The sequence below is a fragment of the Oncorhynchus tshawytscha genome, linkage group LG21 (assembly GCF_018296145.1).
Source record: "Oncorhynchus tshawytscha isolate Ot180627B linkage group LG21, Otsh_v2.0, whole genome shotgun sequence".
Lineage (NCBI taxonomy): Eukaryota > Metazoa > Chordata > Actinopteri > Salmoniformes > Salmonidae > Oncorhynchus > Oncorhynchus tshawytscha.
In genome coordinates this window covers 39,555,151-39,582,650 of record NC_056449.1, presented here as the reverse complement: position 1 = coordinate 39,582,650, position 27,500 = coordinate 39,555,151, and the positions used below count along the sequence as shown (strand labels likewise).

The 27,500-nt window shown below is 43.7% G+C and overlaps 2 protein-coding genes across 24 annotated transcripts in view; both read left to right on the top strand.

The window, feature by feature from the left end:
* The window catches only part of LOC112220592 (neuroblast differentiation-associated protein AHNAK-like), a 49,719-nt gene extending 32,952 nt beyond the window's left edge, over positions 1 to 16,767 (top strand). For 3 of the 22 annotated variants that reach the window (XM_042303484.1, XM_042303482.1, XM_042303483.1), the window contains 2 exons: positions 1 to 6,676; positions 8,822 to 16,767. The exon at positions 1 to 6,676 is cut by the window's left edge and continues 1,500 nt beyond it. In XM_042303484.1, coding sequence (XP_042159418.1) covers positions 1 to 6,676; positions 8,822 to 15,531 — 13,386 coding nt within the window. In that variant the 3' untranslated portion in view covers positions 15,532 to 16,767. Of the gene's footprint in view, positions 7,175 to 7,312; positions 7,679 to 7,816 lie in introns of all 22 variants that reach the window. The other 19 variants (XM_042303504.1, XM_042303489.1, XM_042303488.1 and 16 more) reach the window with 19 other exon arrangements.
* A 7,629-nt stretch (positions 16,768 to 24,396) lies between these two features.
* Positions 24,397 to 27,500, top strand: part of klhl4 (kelch-like family member 4) — a 44,393-nt gene continuing 41,289 nt past the window's right edge. Inside the window, exon 1 of one of the 2 annotated variants that reach the window (XM_042303480.1) lies at positions 24,397 to 26,005. In XM_042303480.1, coding sequence (XP_042159414.1) covers positions 25,563 to 26,005 — 443 coding nt within the window. In that variant the 5' untranslated portion in view covers positions 24,397 to 25,562. The remainder of the gene's footprint in view (positions 26,006 to 27,500) is intronic. The other variant, XM_042303481.1, reaches the window with a different exon arrangement.

Here is a 27,500-nt window from a genome sequence, read left to right as displayed (position 1 = left end):
CTTGACTTCGAAGGCCCTGATGGGAAAATCAAGGGTCCAAAATTCACGATGCCATCAATGTCAGGCCCAAAGGTCTCAATGCCTGATATGGACATCAATCTGAAAGGTCCAAAGGCGAAGGGAGATGTGGATGTGTCAGTGCCAAAGCTAGAAGGAGACATCAAGGCTCCCAAAGTTGACATTAAAGGGCCATCAATATCAGGACCAAAGATCTCAATGCCCGATGTGGACTTCAATCTGAAAGGCCCAAAGGTGAAGGGAGATTTGGGTTTGTCAGGAGACCTCAAAGCACCCAAAGTAGAAATTGAAGGTCCAGATGTTGACATTGAAGGGTCAGGAGGATTTAAGATGCCAAAGATGAAGATGCCATCATTTGGAATCAAAGGATCTAAATTGGAGGGTCCAGATATTGATGTCAACCTACCAAAAGCTGACATTGACATCAAGGCTCCCAAAGTTGATGTTAAAGGTCCATCAATATCAGGACCAAAGATCTCAATGCCCGATGTGGACTTCAATCTGAAAGGCCCAAAGGTGAAGGGGGATTTGGGTACGTCAGGAGACTTCAAAGCACCCAAGGTAGACATTGAAGGTCCAGATGTTGACATTGAAGGTTCAGGAGGATTTAAGATGCCAAAGGTGAAGATGCCCTCATTTGGAGTCAAAGGACCCAAAGTTGAGGGAGATGTTGATGTCAAACTACCTAAAGGTGACATTGACATCAAGGGACCTAATGTTAACATCAAAGGTCCAGAACTTGACTTCGAAGGCCCTGATGGGAAAATCAAGGGTCCAAAATTCAAGATGCCATCAATGTCAGGCCCAAACATCTCAATGCCTGATATGGACATAAATCTGAAAGGTCCAAAGGTGAAGGGAGATATGGATGTGTCAGTGCCAAAGCTAGAAGGAGACATCAAGGCTCCCAAAGTTGACATTAAAAGTCCATCAATATCAGGACCAAAGATCTCAATGCCCGATGTGGACTTCAATCTGAAAGGCCCAAAGGTGAAGGGAGATTTGGGTTTGTCAGGAGACTTAAAAGCACCCAAAGTAGAGGTTGAAGGTCCAGATGTTGACATTGAAGGATCAGGAGGATTTAAGATACCAAAGATGAAGATGCCCTCATTTGGAATCAAAGGATCTAAATTGGAGGGTCCAGATATTGACGTCAACCTACCAAAAGCTGACATTGACATCAAGGCTCCCAAAGTTGACATCAAAGGTCCATCAATATCAGGACCAAAGATCTCAATGCCTGATGTGGACTTCAATCTGAAAGGCCCAAAGGTGAAGGGAGATTTGGGTATGTCAGGAGACCTCAAAGCACCCAAAGTAGACATTGAAGGTCCAGATGTTGACATTGGAGGTTCAGGAGGATTTAAGATGCCAAAGATGAAGATGCCCTCATTTGGAATCAAAGGGCCCAAAGTTGAGGGAGATGTTGATGTCAAACTACCTAAAGGTGACATTGACATCAAGGGACCTAATGTTAACATCAAAGGTCCAGAACTTGACTTTGAAGGCCCTGATGGGAAAATCAAGGGTCAAAAATTCAAGATGCCATCAATATCAGGCCCAAACATCTCAATGCCTGATATGGACATCAATCTGAAAGGTCCAAAGGTGAAGGGAGATGTGGATGTGTCAGTGCCAAAGCTAGAAGGAGACATCAAGGCTCCCAAAGTTGACGTTAAAGGTCCATCAATATCAGGACCAAAGATCTCAATGCCTGATGTGGACTTCAATCTGAAAGGCCCAAAGGTGAAGGGAGATGTGGGTATGTCAGGAGACTTCAAAGCACCCAAAGTAAACATTGAAGGTCCAGATGTTGACATTGAAGGTTCAGGAGGATTTAAGATGCCAAAGATGAAGTTGCCTTCGTTTGGATTCAAAGGATCTAAATTGGAGGGTCCAGATATTGACGTCAACCTACCAAAAGCTGACATTGACATCAAGGCTCCCAAAATTGATGTTAAAGGTCCATCAATATCAGGACCAAAGATCTCAATGCCCGATGTGGACTTCAATCTGAAAGGCCCAAAGGTGAAGGGGGATTTGGGTTTGTCAGGAGACCTCAAAGCACCCAATGTAGACATTGAAGGTCCAGATGTTGACATTGAAGGATCAGGAGGATTTAAGATGCCAAAGATGAAAATGCCCTCATTTGGAATCAAAGGATCTAAATTGGAGGGTCCAGATATTGACGTCAACCTACCAAAAGCTGACATTGACATCAAGGCTCCCAAAATTGATGTTAAAGGTCCATCAATATCAGGACCAAAGATCTCAATGCCCGATGTGGACTTCAATCTGAAAGGCCCAAAGGTGAAGGGGGATTTGGGTATGTCAGGAGACTTTAAAGCACCCAAGGTAGACATTGAAGGTCCAGATGTTGACATTGAAGGTTCAGGAGGATTTAAGTTGCCGAAGATGAAAATACCCTCATTTGGAATCAAAGGACCCAAAGTTGAGGGAGATGTTGATGTCAAACTACCTAAAGGTGACATTGACATCAAGGGACCTAATGTTAACATCAAAGGTCCAGAACTTGACTTTGAAGTCCCTGATGGGAAAATCAAGGGTCAAAAATTCAAGATGCCATCAATATCAGGCCCAAACATTTCAATGCCTGATATGGACATAAATCTGAAAGGTCCAAAGGTGAAGGGAGATGTGGATGTGTCAGTGCCAAAGCTAGAAGGAGACATCAAGGCTCCCAAAGTTGACATTAAAGGGCCATCAATATCAGGATCAAAGATCTCAATGCCCGATGTGGACTTCAATCTGAAAGGCCCAAAGGTGAAGGGAGATTTGGGTTTGTCAGGAGACTTCAAAGCACCCAAAGTAGACATTGAAGGTCCAGATGTTGACATTGAAGGATCAGGAGGATTTAAGATGCCAAAGATGAAGATGCCCTCATTTGGAATCAAAGGATCTAAATTGGAGGGTCCAGATATTGACGTCAACCTACCAAAAGCTGACATTGACATCAAGGCTCCCAAAGTTGATGTTAAAGGTCCATCAATATCAGGACCAAAGATCTCAATGCCCGATGTGGACTTCAATCTGAAAAGCCCAAAGGTGAAGGGAGATTTGGGTATGTCAGGAGACCTCAAAGCACCCAAGGTAGACATTGAAGGTCCAAATGTTGACATTGAAGGTTCAGGAGGATTTAAGATGCCAAAGGGGAAGATGCCCTCATTTGGAATCAAAGGACCCAAAGTTGAGGGAGATGTTGATGTCAAACTACCTAAAGGTGACATTGACATCAAGGGACCTAATGTTAACATCAAAGGTCCAGAACTTGACTTCGAAGGCCCTGATGGGAAAATCAAGGGTCCAAAATTCAAGATGCCATCAATGTCAGGCCCAAACATCTCAATGCCTGATATGGACATCAATCTGAAAGGTCCAAAGGTGAAGGGAGGTGTGGATGTGTCAGTGCCAAAGCTAGAAGGAGACATCAAGGCTCCCAAAGTTGACATTAAAGGTCCATCAATATCAGGACCAAAGATCTCAATGCCCGATGTGGACTTCAATCTGAAAGGCCCAAAGGTGAAGGGAGATTTGGGTATGTCAGGAGACTTCAAAGCACCCAAAGTAGAGGTTGAAGGTCCAGATGTTGACATTGAAGGATCAGGAGGATTTAAGATGCCAAAGATGAAGATGCCCTCATTTGGAATCAAAGGATCTAAATTGGAGGGTCCAGATATTGACGTCAACCTACCAAAAGCTGACATTGACATCAAGGCTCCCAAAGTTGATGTTAAATGTCCATCAATATCAGGACCAAAGATCTCAATGCCCGATGTGGACTTCAATCTGAAAGGCCCAAAGGTGAAGGGGGATTTGGGTATGTCAGGAGACTTCAAAGCACCCAAGGTAGACATTGAAGGTCCAGATGTTGACATTGAAGGTTCAGGAGGATTTAAGTTGCCGAAGATGAAAATACCCTCATTTGGAATCAAAGGACCCAAAGTTGAGGGAGATGTTGATGTCAAACTACCTAAAGGTGACATTGACATCAAGGGACCTAATGTTAACATCAAAGGTCCAGAACTTGACTTCGAAGGCCCTGATGGGAAAATCAAGGGTCCAAAAGTCACGATGCCATCAATGTCAGGCCCAAAGGTCTCAATGCCTGATATAGACATATCTCTGAAAGGTCCAAAGGTGAAGGGAGATGTGGATGTGTCGGTGCCAAAGCTAGAAGGAGACATCAAGGCTCCCAAAGTTGACATTAAAGGTCCATCAATATCAGGAACAAAGATCTCAATGCCCGATGTGGACTTCAATCTGAAAGGCCCAAAGGTGAAGGGAGATTTGGGTATGTCAGGAGACTTCAAAGCACCCAAAGTAGACGTTGAAGGTCCAGATGTTGACATTGAAGGATCAGGAGGATTTAAGATGCCAAAGATGAAGATGCCCTCATTTGGAATCAAAGGATCTAAATTGGAGGGTCCAGATATTGATGTCAACCTACCAAAAGCTGACATTGACATCAAGGCTCCCAAAGTTGATGTTAAAGGTCCATCAATATCAGGACCAAAGATCTCAATGCCCGATGTGGACTTCAATCTGAAAGGCCCAAAGGTAAAGGGGGATTTGGGTATGTCAGGAGACCTCAAAGCACCCAAGGTAGACATTGAAGGTCCAGATGTTGACATTGGAGGTTCAGGAGGATTTAAGATGCCAAAGATGAAGATGCCATCATTTGGAATCAAAGGGCCCAAAGTTGAGGGAGATGTTGATGTCAAACTACCTAAAGGTGACATTGACATCAAGGGACCTAATGTTAACATCAAAGGTCCAGAACTTGACTTTGAAGGCCCTGATGGGAAAATCAAGGGTCCAAAATTCAAGATGCCATCAATGTCAGGCCCAAACATCTCAATGCCTGATATGGACATCAATCTGAAAGGTCCAAAGGTGAAGGGAGATGTGGATGTGTCAGTGCCAAAGCTAGAAGGAGACATCAAGGCTCCCAAAGTTGACATTAAAGGTCCATCAATATCAGGACCAAAGATCTCAATGCCCGATGTGGACTTCAATCTGAAAGGCCCAAAGGTGAAGGGAGATTTGGGTATGTCAGGAGACTTCAATGCACCCAAAGTAGACATTGAAGGTCCAGATGTTGACATTGAAGGTTCAGGAGGATTTAAGATGCCAAAGATGAAGATGCCCTCATTTGGAATCAAAGGATCTAAATTGGAGGGTCCAGATATTGACATCAACCTACCAAAAGCTGACATTGACATCAAGGCTCCCAAAGTTGATGTTAAATGTCCATCAATATCAGGACCAAAGATCTCAATGCCCGATGTGGACTTCAATCTGAAAGGCCCAAAGGTGAAGGGGGATTTGGGTATGTCAGGAGACTTCAAAGCACCCAAGGTAGACATTGAAGGTGCAGATGTTGACATTGAAGGTTCAGGAGGATTTAAGTTGCCGAAGATGAAAATACCCTCATTTGGAATCAAAGGACCCAAAGTTGAGGGAGATGTTGATGTCAACCTACCAAAAGCTGACATTGACATCAAGGCTCCCAAAGTTGACATCAAAGGGCCATCAATATCAGGACCAAAGATCTCAATGCCTGATGTGGACTTCAATCTGAAAGGTCCCAAGCTGAAGGGAGATGTGGATGTGTCAGTGCCAAAGATAAAAGGAGACATCAAATCACCGAAAGTAGACATCGAAGGACCAGATGTTGACATTGAAGGTTCAGGAGGATTTAAGATGCCAAAGATGAAGATGCCGTCATTTGGAATCAAAGGATCTAATTTGGAGGGTCCAGATATTGATGTCAACCTACCAAAAGCTGACATTGACATCAAGGCTCCCAAAGTTGACATTAAAGGTCCATCAATATCAGGACCAAAGATCTCAATGCCCGATGTAGACTTCAATCTAAAAGGGCCGAAGGTGAAGGGAGATCTGGGTATGTCAGGAGACCTCAAAGCACCCAAAGCAGACATTGAAGGACCAGATGTTGACATTGAAGGTTCAGGAGGAATTAAAATGCCAAAGATGAAGATGCCGTCTATGTCTGGCCCCAAAATGTCAATGCCTGATGTTGATTTCAGTCTCAAAGGGCCAAAGTTCAAAGGGGGAGTTGAGGGAGAAATGAGTACACCCAAAGCTGAATTTGAAGGATTGGATATCTCAGTAGAGAGTCCAGACATTGCACCAAAGAAGTCTAAGTTCAAAATGCCAAAGTTTGGATTCAAAGGGCCCAAAGTCAAGTCTCCTGAGGTTGATGTAAAGCTAGCAAAAGCAGATATCAATATCAAAGCACCGAAAGGTAGTGTTCCAGACCTTGACCTTGACATTGGGGCTACCAGCCCTAAAGTCAAAGGATCCAAATTCAAAATGCCTAAATTTGGATTCAAAAGCCCGAAGGTAGAGATGCCAGATGTAGATATTAATCTTCCTAAAGCTGACATTGACTTCAAGGGACCCAATGTCGATATTAAAGGTTCTCATATTGACATTGAAAGTCCTGATGGCAAAATCAAGGGACCAAAAAACAAGATGCCATCAATATCCGGACCAAAGATCTCTATGCCTGATGTGGACTTCAACCTGAAAGGTCCAAAGGTGAAAGGAGATGTGAATGTTTCAGTCCCCAAGATCGAAGGAGACATCAAAGGTCCAAACGTAGACATTGAAGGTCCAGATGGTAAAATCAAAGGGCCGAAATTCAAGATGCCATCAATATCTGGACCAAACATCTCAATGCCTGACATGGACTTCAACCTGAAAGGTCCAAAGATGAAGGGAGATCTGGATCTGTCAGGAAACCTCAAAGCACCCAAAGTAGACATTGAAGGTCCAGATGTTGACATTGAAGGTTCAGGAGGATTTAAGATGCCGAAGATGAAGATGCCCTCATTTGGAATCAAAGGGCCCAAAGTTGAGGGAGATTTTGATGTCAATCTACCTAAAGGCGACATTGACATTGAAGGTCCAGAAATTGACATCGCAGGTCCAGATGGTAAAATCAAAGGGTCGAAATTCAAGATGCCATCAATATCTGGACCAAACATCTCTATGCCTGATGTGGACTTCAACCTGAAAGGTCCAAACGTGAAAGGAGATGTGAATGTTTCAGTCCCCAAGATCGAAGGAGACATCAAAGGTCCAAACCTAGACATTGAAGGTCCAGATGGTAAAATCAAAGGGCCGAAATTCAAGATGCCATCAATATCAGGACCAAACATCTCAATGCCTGACATGGACTTCAACCTGAAAGGTCCAAAGATGAAGGGAGATCTGGATATGTCAGGAAACCTCAAAGCACCCAAAGTAGACTTTGAAGGTCCAGATGTTGACATTGAAGGTTCAGGAGGATTTAAGATGCCAAAGATGAAGATGCCTTCGTTTGGATTCAAAGGTCCCAAACTTGAGGGTCCAGATATTGATGTCAACCTACCTAAATCTGACATTGACATCAAGGCTCCCAAAATTGATATTAAAGGTCCAGAACTTGACATTGAAGGTCCAGATGGTAAAATCAAAGGGCCAAAATTCAAGATGCCATCAATATCAGGACCAAACATCTCAATGCCTGACATGGACTTCAACCTGAAAGGTCCAAAGATGAAGGGAGATGTGAATGTTTCAGTCCCCAAGATCGAAGGAGACATCAAAGGTCCAAACCTAGACATTGAAGGTCCAGATGGTAAAATCAAAGGGCCGAAATTCAAGATGCCATCAATATCAGGACCAAACATCTCAATGCCTGACATGGACTTCAACCTGAAAGGTCCAAAGATGAAGGGAGATCTGGATATGTCAGGAAACCTCAAAGCACCCAAAGTAGACATTGAAGGTCCAGATGTTGACATTGAAGGTTCAGGAGGATTTAAGATGCCAAAGATGAAGATGCCTTCATTTGGATTCAAAGGACCCAAAGTTGAGGGAGATTTTGATGTCAATCTACCTAAAGGTGACATTGACATTGAAGGTCCAGAAATTGACATTGCAGGTCCAGATGGTAAAATCAAAGGGCCGAAATTCAAGATGCCATCAATATCTGGACCAAAGATCTCTATGCCTGATGTGGACTTCAACCTGAAAGGTCCAAAGGTGAAAGGAGATGTGAATGTTTCAGTCCCCAAGATCGAAGGAGACATCAAAGGTCCAAACCTAGAAATTGAAGGTCCAGATGGTAAAATCAAAGGGCCGAAATTCAAGATGCCATCAATATCTGGACCAAACATCTCAATGCCTGACATGGACTTCAACCTGAAAGGTCCAAAGATGAAGGGAGATCTGGATATGTCAGGAAACCTCAAAGCACCCAAAGTAGACATAGAAGGTCCAGATGTTGATATTGAAGGTTCAGGAGGATTTAAGATGCCAAAGATGAAGATGCCCTCATTTGGATTCAAAGGACCCAAAGTTGAGGGAGATTTTGATGTCAATCTACCTAAAGGCGACATTGACATTGAAGGTCCAGAAATTGACATTGCAGGTCCAGATGGTAAAATCAAAGGGCCGAAATTCAAGATGCCATCAATATCAGGACCAAACATCTCAATGCCTGACATGGACTTCAACCTGAAAGGTCCAAAGATGAAGGGAGATCTGGATATGTCAGGAAACCTCAAAGCACCCAAAGTAGACATTGAAGGTCCAGATGTTGACATTGAAGGTTCAGGAGGATTTAAGATGCCAAAGATGAAGATGCCTTCATTTGGATTCAAAGGTCCCAAACTTGAGGGTCCAGATATTGATGTCAACCTACCTAAAGCTGACATTGACATCAAGGCTCCCAAAATTGATATTCAAGGTCCAGAACTTGACATTGAAGGTCCAGATGGTAAAATCAAAGGGCCAAAATTCAAGATGCCATCAATATCAGGACCAAACATCTCAATGCCTGACATGGACTTCAACCTGAAAGGTCCAAAGATGAAGGGAGATCTGGATATGTCAGGAAACCTCAAAGCACCGAAAGTAGACATTGAAGGGCCAGATGTTGACATTGAAGGTTCAGGAGGATTTAAGATGCCAAAGATGAAGATGCCTTCGTTTGGATTCAAAGGACCCAAAATTGAGGGTGATTTTGATGTCAATCTTCCTAAAGGCGACATTGACATTGAAGGTCCAGAAATTGACATTGCAGGTCCAGATGGTAAAATCAAAGGGCCAAAATTCAAGATGCCATCAATATCTGGACCAAAGATCTCTATGCCTGATGTGGACTTCAACCTGAAAGGTCCAAAGATGAAGGGAGATCTGGATATGTCAGGAAACCTCAAAGCACCCAAAGTAGACATTGAAGGTCCAGATGTTGACATTGAAGGTTCAGGAGGATTTAAGATGCCAAAGATGAAGATGCCTTCGTTTGGAATCAAAGGACCCAAAGTTGAGGGAGATTTTGATGTCAATCTACCTAAAGGCGACATTGACATTGAAGGTCCAGAAATTGACATTGAAGGTCCAGATGGTAAAATCAAAGGGCCGAAATTCAAGATGCCATCAATATCTGGACCAAAGATCTCTATGCCTGATGTGGACTTCAACCTGAAAGGTCCAAAGGTGAAAGGAGACGTGAATGTTTCAGTCCCCAAGATCGAAGGAGACATCAAAGGTCCAAACGTAGACATTGAAGGTCCAGATGGTAAAATCAAAGGGCCAAAATTCAAGATGCCATCAATATCAGGACCAAACATCTCAATGCCTGACATGGACTTCAACCTGAAAGGTCCAAAGATGAAGGGAGATCTGGATATGTCAGGAAACCTCAAAGCACCCAAAGTAGACATTGAAGGTCCAGATGTTGACATTGAAGGTTCAGGAGGATTTAAGATGCCAAAGATGAAGATGCCTTCGTTTGGATTCAAAGGTCCCAAACTTGAGGGTCCAGATATTGATGTCAATCTACCTAAAGCTGACATTGACATCAAGGCTCCCAAAATTGATATTAAAGGTCCAGAACTTGACATTGCAGGTCCAGATGGTAAAATCAAAGGGCCAAAATTCAAGATGCCATCAATATCTGGACCAAAGATCTCTATGCCTGATGTGGACTTCAACCTGAAAGGTCCAAAGGTGAAGGGAGATCTGGATATGTCAGGAAACCTCAAAGCACCCAAAGTAGACATTGAAGGTCCAGATGTTGACATTGAAGGTTCAGGAGGATTTAAGATGCCAAAGATGAAGATGCCTTCGTTTGGAATCAAAGGACCCAAAGTTGAGGGAGATTTTGATGTCAATCTACCTAAAGGCGACATTGACATTGAAGGTCCAGAAATTGACATTGAAGGTCCAGATGGTAAAATCAAAGGGCCGAAATTCAAGATGCCATCAATATCTGGACCAAAGATCTCTATGCCTGATGTGGACTTCAACCTGAAAGGTCCAAAGGTGAAAGGAGACGTGAATTTTTCAGTCCCCAAGATCGAAGGAGACATCAAAGGTCCAAACGTAGACATTGAAGGTCCAGATGGTAAAATCAAAGGGCCAAAATTCAAGATGCCATCAATATCAGGACCAAACATTTCAATGCCTGACATGGACTTCAACCTGAAAGGTCCAAAGATGAAGGGAGATCTGGATATGTCAGGAAACCTCAAAGCACCCAAAGTAGACATTGAAGGTCCAGATGTTGACATTGAAGGTTCAGGAGGATTTAAGATGCCAAAGATGAAGATGCCTTCGTTTGGATTCAAAGGTCCCAAACTTGAGGGTCCAGATATTGATGTCAATCTACCTAAAGCTGACATTGACATCAAGGCTCCCAAAATTGATATTAAAGGTCCAGAACTTGACATTGAAGGTCCAGATGGTAAAATCAAAGGGCCAAAATTCAAGATGCCATCAATATCAGGACCAAACATCTCAATGCCTGACATGGACTTCAACCTGAAAGGTCCAAAGGTGAAGGGAGATCTGGATATGTCAGGAAACCTCAAAGCACCCAAAGTAGACATTGAAGGTCCAGATGTTGACATTGAAGGTTCAGGAGGATTTAAGATGCCAAAGATGAAGATGCCCTCATTTGGATTCAAAGGACCCAAAGTTGAGGGAGATTTTGATGTCAATCTACCTAAAGGCGACATTGACATTGAAGGTCCAGAAATTGACATTGCAGGTCCAGATGGTAAAATCAAAGGGCCGAAATTCAAGATGCCATCAATATCTGGACCAAAGATCTCTATGCCTGATGTGGACTTCAACCTGAAAGGTCCAAAGGTGAAAGGAGATGTGAATGTTTCAGTCCCCAAGATCGAAGGAGACATCAAAGGTCCAAACCTAGACATTGAAGGTCCAGATGGTAAAATCAAAGGGCCAAAATTCAAGATGCCATCAATATCAGGACCAAACATCTCAATGCCTGACATGGACTTCAACCTGAAAGGTCCAAAGATGAAGGGAGATCTGGATATGTCAGGAAACCTCAAAGCACCCAAAGTAGACATTGAAGGTCCAGATGTTGACATTGAAGGTGCAGGAGGATTTAAGATGCCAAAGATGAAGATGCCTTCGTTTGGATTCAAAGGTCCCAAACTTGAGGGTCCAGATATTGATGTCAACCTACCTAAAGCTGACATTGACATCAAGGCTCCCAAAATTGATATTAAAGGTCCAGAACTTGACATTGAAGGTCCAGATGGTAAAATCAAAGGGCCAAAATTCAAGATGCCGTCAATATCAGGACCAAACATCTCAATGCCTGACATGGACTTCAACCTGAAAGGTCCAAAGGTGAAGGGAGATCTGGATATGTCAGGAAACCTCAAAGCACCCAAAGTAGACATTGAAGGTCCAGATGTTGACATTGAAGGTTCAGGAGGATTTAAGATGCCAAAGATGAAGATGCCTTCGTTTGGAATCAAAGGACCCAAAGTTGAGGGAGATTTTGATGTCAATCTACCTAAAGGCGACATTGACATTGAAGGTCCAGAAATTGACATTGCAGGTCCAGATGGTAAAATCAAAGGGCCGAAATTCAAGATGCCATCAATATCTGGACCAAAGATCTCTATGCCTGATGTGGACTTCAACCTGAAAGGTCCAAAGGTGAAAGGAGATGTGAATGTTTCAGTCCCCAAGATCGAAGGAGACATCAAAGGTCCAAACCTAGACATTGAAGGTCCAGATGGTAAAATCAAAGGGCCAAAATTCAAGATGCCATCAATATCAGGACCAAACATCTCAATGCCTGACATGGACTTCAACCTGAAAGGTCCAAAGATGAAGGGAGATCTGGATATGTCAGGAAACCTCAAAGCACCCAAAGTAGACATTGAAGGTCCAGATGTTGACATTGAAGGTGCAGGAGGATTTAAGATGCCAAAGATGAAGATGCCTTCGTTTGGATTCAAAGGTCCCAAACTTGAGGGTCCAGATATTGATGTCAACCTACCTAAAGCTGACATTGACATCAAGGCTCCCAAAATTGATATTAAAGGTCCAGAACTTGACATTGAAGGTCCAGATGGTAAAATCAAAGGGCCAAAATTCAAGATGCCGTCAATATCAGGACCAAACATCTCAATGCCTGACATGGACTTCAACCTGAAAGGTCCAAAGGTGAAGGGAGATCTGGATATGTCAGGAAACCTCAAAGCACCCAAAGTAGATATTGAAGGTCCAGATGTTGACATTGAAGGTTCAGGAGGATTTAAGATGCCAAAGATGAAGATGCCCTCATTTGGATTCAAAGGACCCAAAGTTGAAGGAGATTTTGATGTCAATCTACCTAAAGGCGACATTGACATTGAAGGTCCAGAAATTGACATTGCAGGTCCAGATGGTAAAATCAAAGGGCCGAAATTCAAGATGCCATCAATATCTGGACCAAAGATCTCTATGCCTGATGTGGACTTTAACCTGAAAGGTCCAAAGGTGAAAGGAGATGTGAATGTTTCAGTCCCCAAGATCGAAGGAGACATCAAAGGTCCAAACCTAGACATTGAAGGTCCAGATGGTAAAATCAAAGGGCCACAATTCAAGATGCCATCAATATCAGGACCAAACATCTCAATGCCTGACTTGGACTTCAACCTGAAAGGTCCAAAGATGAAGGGAGATCTGGATGTGTCAGGAAACCTCAAAGCACCCAAAGTAGACATTGAAGGTCCAGATGTTGACATTGAAGGTTCAGGAGGATTTAAGATGCCAAAGATGAAGATGCCTTCGTTTGGATTCAAAGGTCCCAAACTTGAGGGTCCAGATATTGATGTCAACCTACCTAAAGCTGACATTGACATCAAGGCTCCCAAAATTGACATTAAAGGTCCAGAACTTGACATTGAATGTCCAGATGGTAAAATCAAAGGGTCGAAATTCAAGATGCCATCAATATCTGGTCCAAACATCTCAATGTCTGACATGGACTTCAACCTCAAAGGTCCAAAGATGAAGGGAGATCTGGATATGTCAGGAAACCTCAAAGCACCCAAAGTAGACATTGAAGGTCCAGATGTTGACATTGAAGGTTCAGGAGGATTTAAGATGCCAAAGATGAAGATGCCTTCGTTTGGATTCAAAGGACCCAAAGTTGAGGGAGATTTTGATGTCAAAATACCTAAAGGCGACATTGACATTGAAGGTCCAGAAATTGACATTGAAGGTCCAGATGGTAAAATCAAAGGGCCGAAATACAAAATGCCATCAATATCTGGACCAAACATCTCAATGCCTGACATGGACTTCAACCTGAAAGGTCCAAAGGTGAAGGGAGATCTGGATATGTCAGGAAACCTCAAAGCACCCAAAGTAGACATTGAAGGTCCAGATGTTGACATTGAAGGTTCAGGAGGATTTAAGATGCCAAAGATGAAGATGCCCTCATTTGGATTCAAAGGCCCTAAACTTGAGGGTCCAGATATTGATTGCAACCTACCTAAAGCTGATATTGACCTCAAGGGACCGAATATTGACATTTCAGGTCCAGATCTCAACCTCAGAGGCCCTGATGCTAAGTTGTCCAGTGGATCCCTTGAAATGGGACGTCCCAGTTTCAGTTTTGACAAACCAGATGTTAAGTTTCCTAAGTTCAAAGGTCCCACATTTGGTATTAGGTCACCTGAAGTTGAAGGGCCTGAACTGAATATTTCTCACGGAAAGATGGATGTGAAGGCACCTGAGGTTGACCTTAACCTAGGGGATGCAAATATCAAAGGACCTAAATTCAAAGCACCAAAGATCCATATGGGAGGCAAGAGCCCCAAATTAGATGTTAATTTGCCAGAGGTCGACAGTAGTCTAGAAGCCCCTGATGTTGACATTCATGTCAAAGGAAAGAAAGGTAAATTCAAATTGCCCAAAATCAAAGGGAAAGCAAAGAAACCTGATGTCGATATTGACCTTGAAACATCAGGTGTAGATTTAGATGTTGACTCTCCTGATCTTCACCTGAAAGGAGCAAAAGTAAAGAAACCTTTCTTTGGAAGACTTCATTTCCCTGATGTGGAATTTGATGTAAAATCTCCCAAAGTTAAAGGTGATGGCTCTCTGTCTGGTGGCTTGTCATCTGGGAGTCTACAAGCCAATATTGAGGCACCAGATCTAAACATGCAAGTCCCAGATGTAAAAACTAAGTCTAACATAAAATTTCCAGGGATGAAAATGAAAGGGCCCCAGGTGAATGTACCTGATGTTGATGTAAATGTGAACAGGAAAAATCTGAAAGGAGAGGCAAGCCTTTCAGGAGATTTAAAAGGTCCTAAGATAGATATTGGAGGGGGAGGAAGAGTAGATGTTGACTCAAATGTTTCAGGATACAGTGGACTACATTTCCCAGAGGGACACGTATCATTCCCCAAAATCAATGTTCCAAAGTACCATGGGCCAGAGATGGGAGAAGATGTTGATGCAGGATCAAGAGCAGGGGCAGGGGCAACAGTGAGGGGTGGAAAGATTGATGTGCAGGCTCCTTCGGTTAGTGGTAGTTCTCCGAGCCTGGAGCTGCACAGTGGTGAGAAAGTAAAGGTCAAGATGCCAAGGTTCGGTTTTGGCAAGTCAAAAGCAAAAGGAGGTAGTGCAGTAGATCTTAGCTTTCAGGGGCCGGACGCAGAACTGGGAGCCGGTGGCGGCGTTAAGGGCTCCAAAGAGTTGAGTTTAAGTCATGGGGAGTTAGTAAGTGGCAAGTTGTCTGTAGAGGGAGGATCTGGGCAAAGTGTGTCCCCTAAGAGCAAGTCAGCCTCACTGGATCTTTTTAAGAAATCAAGGCATCGGTCTTCCTCTGTGGCGAGTGACGAGGGAGATCTGGCTGTGTCTTCCCCCTCAAGTCACTTAAGTGCTGAGGGTGGCGACATCTCTGTAGATGTTGGGAGGGCCAAGGTGAAAGGAAAGAAGTTAAAGTTTGGCACCTTTGGTGGTTTTGGCTCAAAGTCAAAGGGCTCATATGAAGTGCGACTGGGTGAAGATAGTGAAGAGAGAGTTGAGGCAAGTGGTGTATCTCTCCCCTCCAAAAAGTCTAGAATCTCTTCATCCTCTAGCAGCGACAGTGGGTCTAGAGGTGGTTTCCGTTTCCCAAAACTCGAGTTGTCTGTGTCACCAAAGAAATGAGGAATTGTGAGGATAATTATAAACTACAACCCAATTGTCTGTTCCATGTACACAACACCCCTATCTGCTCAAGTTTTTAAACTTGACAGATGAGTTCACATCTCATCTCAATGTAACATTACGTGTGTGTTATTCCCTTCGGGCTTTCTCCACACATTTTACTTATAGATGACATTGATGACATTGTTCAGACTACAATTTAACTGTAAATAAGATGAATCTGTATTGTATTATTAAGTATTGTCTTTTGTACATAGTCAAAATTTATTGAACTTATTACCATCTCACCAAATTCATACCAATAGTGCCTCACATGTTTAGTCCAAGTGTTGCATTGCATTCTTTTAAAAATGCATTTAGTTAAGATTAGCTGTGGTATTTTTGTATCCAGACGGGGTCTATTGCACAAACATAGTTTAGATTCAATTGTTATTTTGAAGAAAAGTATGTTTATATACACAGACAACAACTACTTTTCGTTTTTATGTATGAAATGATTTACATTTTTTTTGAAGCTTTGGATATATAATCGTTGCAGAAGCATATTTACTCAACATAGAGCAGGGCCCTGTATAACATTCTATCAAGAGTGACAATGCTATGAGAGACCATAATTGAAAATAAAAGCAATGTTTATGTACTCTATAAACTCTATTAACAGCTGTTGTTAATCTTTGAGAGAGAGAATGTCCTTTTTAATTTAATTTGTATTTAAAAAAAAAAAATTGACATCCATTTGATTACTTCTATTTGTCCATTTTTCCCTTCAACACCTTTAATTAGAATTCTACTCAAATGACAAAATAGTACAGCTGATGCTGAAGAATCCATTTGTATTTTTAAAAATGTTTTATTCTTGTACAATCAAGTAATGTAAAGAAACAGAATAACAGAAGCAAATTGTGTTTTTTAACGAAGACATTGTCTTACATTCAGATGGATCTCTCTCTCTCTCAATGTCTCTCTATTTCTCTCCCTCACTGTCTCACTTAATGTAAGTCTCTGGTGTTTTGGTTATACTAAAGAAAATATATGACTATCATGAATAAAGAGTCACGCTGTATTGTTTTTGTTGTTGCACCTTTTATAGGTAAACAAATATCTGCAATGTTAATAACAGAGAACGAAAGCTGAAAATGTCCTCTTTTATTTGATGGAGTTGGGAGTTTTGAATACTTTTTCGATCAATTGTGTTTCCCTCTGCAAAATAAATCTAATAAACGGTTAAGATACCAATTGTCCCTGATTTATTTCATAACACCGTCTTCCTCATCCTCACCCCATAGTTAGCAATGATATTACACAACCTAATGTGTTTAGACATACAGCAAATATACAACATGGAAAATCCCATACGAAGGAAAAGTCTGTGAGGAAATCACACCGAGGGCCTTCAGGGTACGGGGCCATTCAGCCACACCCCGTGAGGCTTGGTCCAAAGTACTACACTTTATAGGGAATAGGGATCCTATTGAGGCCTTTGAGAGGATCTGTATGGAAAGAGCATGATCCATGACGATAACTTAACATTGAACATTTTAACACCATTATTGGCAAAGAGGAGTATGCAGAGTTGCGGTTAACTTATTAAGAAATAACTATAAGGCCTGCATCCCCTATTCCCTATTATTCCCTACAGAGTGCCCTGCTTTTGACCAGAGCCCGGATCAAAAGTAGTGCACTATATACAAATCAACTACATTTTACATGCGCCAAATACAACAGGTATAGTAGACCTCACAGTGAAAAGCTGAATACAACAGGTGTAGTAGACCTTACAGTGAAATGCTGAATACAACAGGTGTAGTAGACCTTACAGTGAAATGCTGAATACAACAGGTGTAGTAGACCTTACAGTGAAATGCTGAATACAACAGGTGTAGTAGACCTTACAGTGAAATGCTGAATACAACAGGTGTAGTAGACCTTACAGTGAAATGCTGAATACAACAGGTGTAGTAGACCTTACAGTGAAATGCTGAATACAACAGGTGTAGTAGACCTTACAGTGAAATGCTGAATACAACAGGTGTAGTAGACCTTACAGTGAAATGCTGAATACAACAGGTGTAGTAGACCTCACAGTGAAATGCTGAATACAACAGGTGTAGTAGACCTTACAGTGAAATGCTGAATACAACAGGTATAGTAGACCTCACAGTGAAAAGCTGAATACAACAGGTGTAGTAGACCTTACAGTGAAATGCTGAATACAACAGGTGTAGTAGACCTTACAGTGAAATGCCAAATACAACAGGTGTAGTAGACCTTACAGTGAAATGCTGAATACAACAGGTGTAGTAGACCTTACAGTGAAATGCTGAATACAACAGGTGTAGTAGACCTTACAGTGAAATGCTGAATACAACAGGTGTAGTAGACCTTACAGTGAAATGCTGAATACAACAGGTGTAGTAGACCTTACAGTGAAATGCTGAATACAACAGGTGTAGTAGACCTTACAGTGAAATGCTGAATACAACAGGTGTAGTAGACCTTACAGTGAAATGCTGAATACAACAGGTGTAGTAGACCTTACAGTGAAATGCTGAATACAACAGGTGTAGTAGACCTTACAGTGAAATGCTGAATACAACAGGTGTAGTAGACCTTACAGTGACATGCTGAATACAACAGGTGTAGTAGACCTTACAGTGAAATGCTGAATACAACAGGTGTAGTAGACCTTACAGTGACATGCTGAATACAACAGGTTTAGTAGACCTCCCAGTGAAATGCTGAATACAACAGGTGTAGTAGACCTTACAGTGAATGCTGAATACAACAGGTGTAGTAGACCTCCCAGTGAAATGCTGAATACTACAGGTGTAGTAGACCTTACAGTGAAATGCTGAATAATACAGGTGTAGTAGACCTTACAGTGAAATGCTGAATAAAACAGGTGTAGTAGACCTTACAGTGAAATGCTGAATACAACAACAGGTGTAGTAGACCTTACAGTGAAATGCTGAATACAACAGGTGTAGTAGACCTATACAATGTGGAGGCTATATACAGGGGTACCGGTACAGAGTCAATGTGGAGGCTATATACAGGGTGTTACGGTACAGAGTCAATGTGGAGGTTATATACAGGGTGTACCGGTACAGAGTCAATGTGGAGGTTATATACAGGGTGTACCGGTACAGAGTCAATGTGGAGGCTATATACAGGGTGTTACGGTACAGAGTCAATGTGGAGGATATATACAGGGGTACCGGTACAGAGTCAATGTGGAGGCTATATACAGGGGGCACCGGTACAGAGTCAAAGTGGAGGCTATATACAGGGGGTACCGGTACAGAGTCAATGTGGAGGCTATATACAGGGGGTACCGGTACAGAGTCAATGTGGAGGCTATATACAGGGGTACCGGTACAGAGTCAATGTGGAGGCTATATACAGGGGGTACTGGTACAGAGTCAATGTGGAGGCTATATACAGGGGATACCGGTAGAGTCAATGTGGAGGCTGTATACAGGGGGTACCAGTACAGAGTCAATGTGGAGGCTATATACAGGGGATACCGTTACAGAGTCAATGTGGAGGCTATATACAGGGGGTACCGGTACAGAGTCAATGTGGAGGCTATATACAGGGGGTACCGTTACAGAGTCAATGTGGAGGCTATATACAGGGTGTACCGGTACAGAGTCATTGTGCAGGGGGTACAGGTTAGTCGAGGGTAATGAGGTAATATGTGCATGTAGGTAGATGTAAAGTGGCTGTGCATACTGCCCTACCAAGCAAAAAGGCAGTAACTGCTCATTTGTTCGTTATTTCTTTTGCTACATTCAATACATGCTTAATCACGTGGACAAGTATCCCGCCTCTATTGTATTGTGTTCAGGAGAAAATGGGGGTCATGTTTAGCAGTAACTGTATAAAGTTACTGTGAAAACCAAGGTAAATAAAAGCCATTTTTCTCAGTTCCAAGCTATGAGTAGTTACTGCCTTCTTTCTTGGTAGGGCAGAATAGATCATTAACACAGAGTAGCAGCAGCATAAAAATGGCTACCCGGCCTATGCAAATAGTCTGGGCAGCCATTTTATTAGCTATTCAGGAGTCTTATTGCTTGGGGGGGGTAGAAGCTGTTGAAGGGCCCCCGTGTTGAGGATCAGTGTGACAGATGTGTTGTTTACTACCCTCACCACCTGGGAGCCGGCCTGTCAGGAAGTCCAGGATCCAGTTGCAGAGGGAAGTGTTAAGTCCCAGGGTCCTTAGCTTAGTGATGAGCTTTGAGGGCACTATGGTGTTGAAAACTGAGCTGTAATCAATGAATAGCATTCTCACATAGGTGTTCCTTTTGTCCAGGTGGGAAAGGGCAGTGTGGAGTGCAGTAGAGATTGCGTCATCTGTGGATCTGTTGGGGTGGTATGCAAATTGGAGTGTGCAAATTGGAGTGGGTCTAGGGATTCTGGGATAATGGTGTTGATGTGAGCCATGACCAACTTTTCAAAGAACTTCGTGGCTACAGACATGAGTGCTATGGGTCGGTAGTCATTTAGGTTACCTTGGCGTTCTTGGGCACAGGGACTGTGGTGGTCTGCTTAAAACATGTTGGTATTACAGACTGGGAGAGGTTGAAAATGTCAGTGAAGACACTTGCCAGTTGGTCAGCACATGCTCGGAGTACACGTCCTGGTAATCCGTCTGGCCCTGCGGCCTTGTGAATGTTGACCTACACACATCGGCTGACCTACACACATCGGCTACAGTAGGTGATAGGGTGTTATTTGGGACACAGTAGTATGTAGTGTAGCCTACCATTGTGTTTTGGAAGTTTTCAGGAAGTCTTCCCTGTTCCTGGTTGTTTGAATGTAATTGTTGCTGAGGCAGCACAGAGGAAGGAACTCCTCAAGAAATTCATTTAAAAAAAAAGAAAGTGCTCTTTTCCTTTGTGAAGGAAAGCTAAAGAGGAGGAATAAAACACAATGGGACATTTCATTGGGGACTTGTAGTAGTTTGTAGTAGTGCTGATTTAGAAGACTTAAGACTGCATGGATGCAATAAGCAGCAGGATTCCTTTAACAGGTAATAACTAATTATATTTTATTTAACTAGGCAAGTCAGTTAAGAACAAATTCTTATTTTCAATGATGGCCTAGGAACAGTGGGTTAACTGCCTGTTAAGGGGCAGAACGACAGATTTGTACCTTGTCAGCTCGGGGATTTGAACTTGCAACCTTCTGGTTACTAGTCCAACGCTCCAACCACTAGGCTACCCTGTCGCCCCCAAAGGAAGTGCTATATTCTGTGATGTGATGCTTGAGTTGCCGTAAGAGACTATCATTTAATCTAGGAACATTTTTCACTCATAATACTTAAATCATTACCGTGTCTGACAGGAGCTCAAAGACACTCCCATTGCCCTATGTCCTTGCCTTGGCTTGGTCGTCCACAAATATGACTAAATGTCCTCCTATTGTTTCAAGGAAAAACCTCAGCTGCAGGCTCAGACAGAAATGGAACATTAAATGTAATCTTCTCATAAATGTAGACCTGTCTCTCATGACCTTCCAAATGGAACCCTATTCCCTATATACTGCACTGCTTTAGACCAGAGCCCTATTCCCTATATAGTGCACTACTTTAGACCAGAGCCCTATTCCCTATATAGTGCACTACTTTAGACCAGAGCCCTATTCCCTATATAGTGCACAACTTTAGACCAGAGCCCTGTTCCCGATATAGTGCACTACTTTAGACCAGAGCCCTATTCCCTATATAGTGCACTACTTTAGACCAGAGCCCTATTCCCTATATAGTGCACTACTTTAGACCAGAGCCCTATTCCCTATATAGTGCACAACTTTAGACCAGAACCCTATTCCCTATATAGTGCACTACTTTCAACCAGAGACCTATTTCCTATATAGTGCACTACTTTTACCCAGAGCCCTATTCCCTATATAGTGCACTACTTTCAACCAGAGCCCTATTCCCAATATAGTGCACTACTTTAAACCAGAGCCCTATTCCCTATATAGTGCACTACTTTAGACCAGAACCCTATTCCCTATATAGTGCACTACTTTCAACCAGAGACCTATTTCCTATATAGTGCACTACTTTCAACCAGAGACCTATTCCCTATATAGTGCACCTCTTTTACCCAGAGCCCTATTCCCTATATAGTGCACTACTTTCAACCAGAGCCCTATTCCCTATATAGTGCACTACTTTAGACCAGAGCCCTATTCCCTATATAGTGCACAACTTTAGACCAGAGACCTATTCCATATATAGTGCACTACTTTAGACCAGAGCCCTATTCCCTATATAGTGCACTACTTTAGAGCAGAGACCTATTCCCTATATAGTACACTACTTTAGACCAGAGACCTATTCCCTATATAGTGCACTACTTTAGACCAGAGCCCTATTCCCTATATAGTGCACTACTTTAGACCAGAGCCCTATTCCCTATATAGTGCACTACTTTAGACCAAAGATCTATTCCCTATATAGTGCACTACTTTAGACCAGAGCCCTATTCCCTATATAGTGCACTACTTTAGACAAGAGCCCTATTCCCTATATAGTGCACTACTTTAGACCAGAGCCCTATTCCCTATATAGTGCACTACTTTAGACCAGAGCCCTATTCCCTATATAGTGCACTACTTTAGACCAGAGCCCTATTCCCTATATAGTGCACTACTTTAGAGCAGAGACCTATTCCCTATATAGTGCACTACTTTAGACCAGAGCCCTATTCCCTATATAGTGCACTACTTTAGACAAGAGCCCTATTCCCTATATAGTGCACTACAGAGAGTATAATGACTCATTCGTGGAGAGGAAGCCTATTTTATAAACACACTTTTTTTTTCTTTGAGACCCGACGTCAGGATTTATTTCAAATAAATTAGAGAGAGAGAGAGAGAGAGAGAGAGAGAGAGCGAGAGAGAGAGAGAGAGAGAGAGAGAGAGAGAGATGCTCATCTTAACGGCTAGCTGACGGTTTAATATTTCCTTGTCTCATCAGTGTAACGGTCAACTGACGGCTCATAGCATATGAATAAGTAATTGAAGGGTGGTGGGTACAGGAGCTGCGAATTCCTCCTTTTTGGTTGCCTATTTGGTTCACTACTTTAGACCAGGGCCCATAGGACTCTCGTCAAAAGTAGTGCACTATATAGGGAATAGGGTGCTGTCAGCAGGCTAGCTTCCCCTGTCACCTGTCAGCAGGCTAGCTTCCCCTGTCACCTGTCAGCAGGCTAGCTTCCCCTGTCACCTGTCAACAGGATAGCTTCCCCTGTCACCTGTCAGCAGGCTAGCTTCTTCTGTCACCTGTCAGCAGGCTAGCTTCCCCTATAACCTGTCAGCAGGCTTGCTTCCCCTGTCACCTGTCAGCAGGCTAGCTTCCTCTAACACCTGTAAGCAGGCTAGCTTCCCCTGTCACTTGTCAGCAGGCTAGCTTCCTTTGTCACCTGTCAGCAGGCTAGCTTCTTCTGTCACCTGTCAGCAGGCTTGCTTCCCCTATCACCTGTCAGCAGGCTAGCTTCCCCTGTCACCTGTCAGCAGGCTAGCTTCCCCTGTCACCTGTCAGCAGGCTAGCTTCCCCTATCACCTGTCAGCAGGCTTGCTTCCCCTGTCACCTGTCAGCAGGCTAGCTTCCCCTGTCACCTGTCAGCAGGCTAGCTTCCCCTATCACCTGTCAGCAGGCTTGCTTCCCCTATCACCTGTCAGCAGGCTAGCTTCCCCTGTCACCTGTCAGCAGCCTCCCCTGTCACCTGTCAGCAGCTTCCCCTGTCACCTGTCAGCAGCCTCCCTGTCACCTGTCAGCAGCCTCCCCTGTCACCTGTCAGCAGCTTCCCCTGTCAGCAGTTTCCCCTGTCAGCAGCTTCCCCTGTCAGCAGCTTCTCCTGTCAGCAGCTTCTCCTGTCAGCAGCCTCCACTGTCAGCAGCCTCCCCTGTCAGCAGCCTCCCCTGTCAGCAGCCTCCCCTGTCAGCAGCCTCCGCTGTCAGCAGCTTCTCCTGTCAGCAGCTTCCTCTGTCAGCAGTCAGCAGCTTCCCCTGTCAGCAGCCTCCCCTGTCAGCAGCCTCCCCTGTCAGCAGCCTCCCCTGTCAGCAGCCTCCCTGTCAGCAGCCTCCCCTGTCAGCAGCCTCCCCTGTCAGCAGCCTCCCCTGTCAGCAGCCTCCCCTGTCAGCAGCTAGTGTTAGAAAGAAGTCATTGTACTTTGCTGCTGTACGGTATAAAAATCATACCTATTTGATCACACAGGACCCATACTGACAAAATAAATTGCATACTGGAAATACCATATACTTTAGGTAACACTTTACAATAAGGTTTTAAAAATAACTGTAATTTATTTTAAAAAGTACGTTATTTTAAAGTGGAATACCCCTTTAATAGTATACAGTTGAAGTCGGAAGTTTACATTGGAGTCAATAAAACTCGTTTTACATACCACTCCACAAATGTATTGTTAACAAACTATAGTTTTGGTTAGGACGTCAATATATACTCTCGTTTGATACTGGACACATCTGCTTGTACATGTTCACATCCCAGCAGCTCTAATGGAATCTGCATTCATTTTTATAAAATAAGAACGTTTGAAAACCGATCAGCAGCGGCAGCTTATCGACCTTGACGATTTATCATTAATGCTGAGTTTCTACTAGTACGAGGAGGATGGAGAGGAGAGAGTCATTATTCTGTATGGTTGACTGCCCGCATAGAGAGATCTTTCCCTATGAGACGCTGAGAGATGCGGAGGGGGGTCAGATGTGATATGTGTGTGTGTGTGTGCATCATGTATGATAGTATAGCGTGAGGGTTACTGTGGGGGACCCTGCTACTTGAGACGGAGGATATAGTGAGGGTTGCTGTGAGGGACCCTGCTACTAAAGTGGGAGGAGATAGTGAGGGTTGAGGTGAGGGACCCTGCTACTTGAGACGGAGGAGATAGTGAGGGTTGAGGTGAGGGACCCTGCTACTTGAGACGGAGGAGATAGTGAGGGTTGAGGTGAGGGACCCTGCTACTAAAGACAGAGGAGACAGTGATTGTTGTGGTGAGGGACCCTGCTATTTGAGACGGAGGAGATAGTGAGGATTGAGGTGAGGGACCCTGCTATTTGAGACGGAGGAGATAGTGAGGGTTGAGGTGAGGGACCCTGCTATTTGAGACGGAGGAGATAGTGAGGATTGAGGTGAGGGACCCTGCTACTTGAGATGGAGGATATAGTGAGGATTGAGGTGAGGGACCCTGCTACTTGAGATGGAGGATATAGTGCTGTAGTTCTTTTCTTCCCTTCCTCAAAGAAGAGACGATTTACTTGGTTAAGCTGTGACCTCATCATGCTGTACGCATGATACCCCACCCACTTCTCCCTCTCTCCCTCTCTCCCTCCCTTTGGTGAGGGGCTGGGGCTGCCTACTCCAACATTAAACATTTCATATTTCTGTTTCGGGTTCCTGTGTGTTGCGTGAGCAGTGAGGACACGAAGCGAGCGAGACCCGAGAAGAGGAGAGAGACAGAGAGAGAGAGAGAAGAGAGAAGAGAGAGAGAGAGAGAGAGAGAAGAGAGAGAGAGAGAGAAGAGAGAAGAGAGAGAGAGAGCGTGTATCATTGTGCATGTGCATTAACTTAGCTAACAGGCAGCAGCAGGAGCAGCAACAGCTGAGAGATATATAGAGAGAAAGACAGAGAGAGAGAGAGCGAGAGGATGGAAGGAGGAGGAAAATAAGACCAGGCACAAGGAAACAAAAGCTGCAGAGAGAGAGAGAGAGAGAGAGAGACTGTTCCCATCTTGCCCTCCACTAAAAGAACAACGGAGGAGGAGGAGGAGGAAGAAGACAAAAGGAAGAAGAGGGTGGCGTACAGAACTGAACATACTGGAACTGAATTCATAGGCTCTTTTTCTTTACCCTCCTCCATGTTTTAGGGGGGATTCTACACTAGTGCATTTGACTGCTGCCTTCTTCATCTTTGAAAAGAAAGAAAGAAAGAAAGCGCGAAAGAAAGGAATAAAGAGAGAAAGATAGAGAGAAAGAGAGAAAGAAAGAAAGAGAGGAGGATGTCGGGAAAGAAGGAGTTTGATATGAAACAGATCCTCAGGCTGCGTTGGCGCTGGTTTAGTCATTCATCCCAGAGTTCTGCCGGTGGAGGAGGAGGAGGAGGAGGATACCTCCAGGAGAGCTTGGATCACAGAGGGACCCCAGTCCAGGGCAGGCTGAAGAATCACTCCCGGGACAGAGGTGGCAGTGGAGGGGGACTCCGGAAGCAGAACGGCAACAGTCCGGTCCATAGTATCCTGGCCCCCACGCCTGTCTATGTCAGAGCCAGTAATCAATCATGGCAACAGCAGAATATTATTCAGCACCTGCAGCAGCAGGGTGGCCACGAGCTGCCTAAGAACAGCAGCTCACCTAACAACACCAGGAAGGAGGACTGCTCCAAGAGCAGCCAGGAGAATGTGAAGAGTGTTGAAGAGTCCTTAGAGGCGGATGCAAGACACAGGTATGGCAAAGCTAGACACAGGTATGTCAAAGCAAGACACAGGTATGTCAAAGCAAGAAGCAAGACACAGGTATGTCAAAGCTAGACACAGGTATGTCAAAGCAAGACACAGGTATGTCAAAGCAAGACACAGGTATGTCAAAGCTAGACACAGGTATGTCAAAGCTAGACACAGGTATGTCAAAGCAAGAGACAGGTATGTCAAAGCAAGAGACAGGTATGTCAAAGCAAGAGACAGGTATGGCAAAACAAGACACAGGTATGCAAAGCAAGACACAGGTATGGCAAAGCAAGACACAGGTATTGCAAAGCTAGACACAGGTATGTCAAAGCAAGAGACAGGTATGTCAAAGCAAGAGACAGGTATGGCAAAGCAAGACACAGGTATGTCAAAGCAAGACACAGGTATGTCAAAGCAAGACACAGGTATTGCAAAGCTAGACACAGGTATGTCAAAGCAAGAGACAGGTATGGCAAAGCAAGAGACAGGTATGGCAAAGCAAGACACAGGTATGGCAAAGCAAGACACAGGTATTGCAAAGCTAGACACAGGTATGTCAAAGCAAGAGACAGGTATGTCAAAGCAAGACACAGGTATGGCAAAGCTAGACAGAGGTATGGCAAAGCAAGACACAGGTATGGCAAAGCAAGAGACAGGTATGTCAAAGCTAGACACAGATATTGCAAAGCTAGACACAGGTATGGCAAAGCAAGACACATGTATGTCAAAGCAAGACACAGGTATTGCAAAGCTAGACACAGGTATGGCAAAGCAAGAGACAGGTATGGCAAAGCTAGACACAGGTATGTCAAAGCTAGACACAGGTATGTCAAAGCAAGAGACAGGTATGGATGGGACTGAGATAAAAGATAAGTGCTTTAGCGCCTTGTTTCTGTTCACAGTACGTTACGGGAGAAGTTCACCACAAAAGTCTGAATTTACAAATGTCAACATCTTAACCGGTTATTACTCCAAAAAGGTGAAGGCCTGAATTGAGATGTGTTATTTTATGTGTCCATGTGTATGTATAGGTATATATTTTGCGAAACCTGGGGAGGTAGTTCACTGGTACAGCTGTCTTTATAACTCACCTGGGAGGTAGTTCACTGGTACAGCTGTCTTTATAACTCACCTGGGAGGGTAGTTCACTGGTACAGCTGTCTTTATAACTCACCTGGGAGGTAGTTCACTGGTACAGCTGTCTTTATAACTCACGTGGGAGGTAGTTCACTGGTACAGCTGTCTTTATAACTCACCTGGGGGGATAGTTCACTGGTACAGCTGTCTTTATAACTCACCTGGGAGGTAGTTCACTGGTACAGCTGTCTTTATAACTCACCTGGGGGATAGTTCACTGGTACATCTGTCTTTATAACTCACCTGGGAGGTAGTTCACTGGTACAGCTGTCTTTATAACTCACCTGGGAGGTAGTTCACTGGTACAGCTGTCTTTGTAACTCACGTGGGGGGGTAGTTCACTGGTACAGCTGTCTT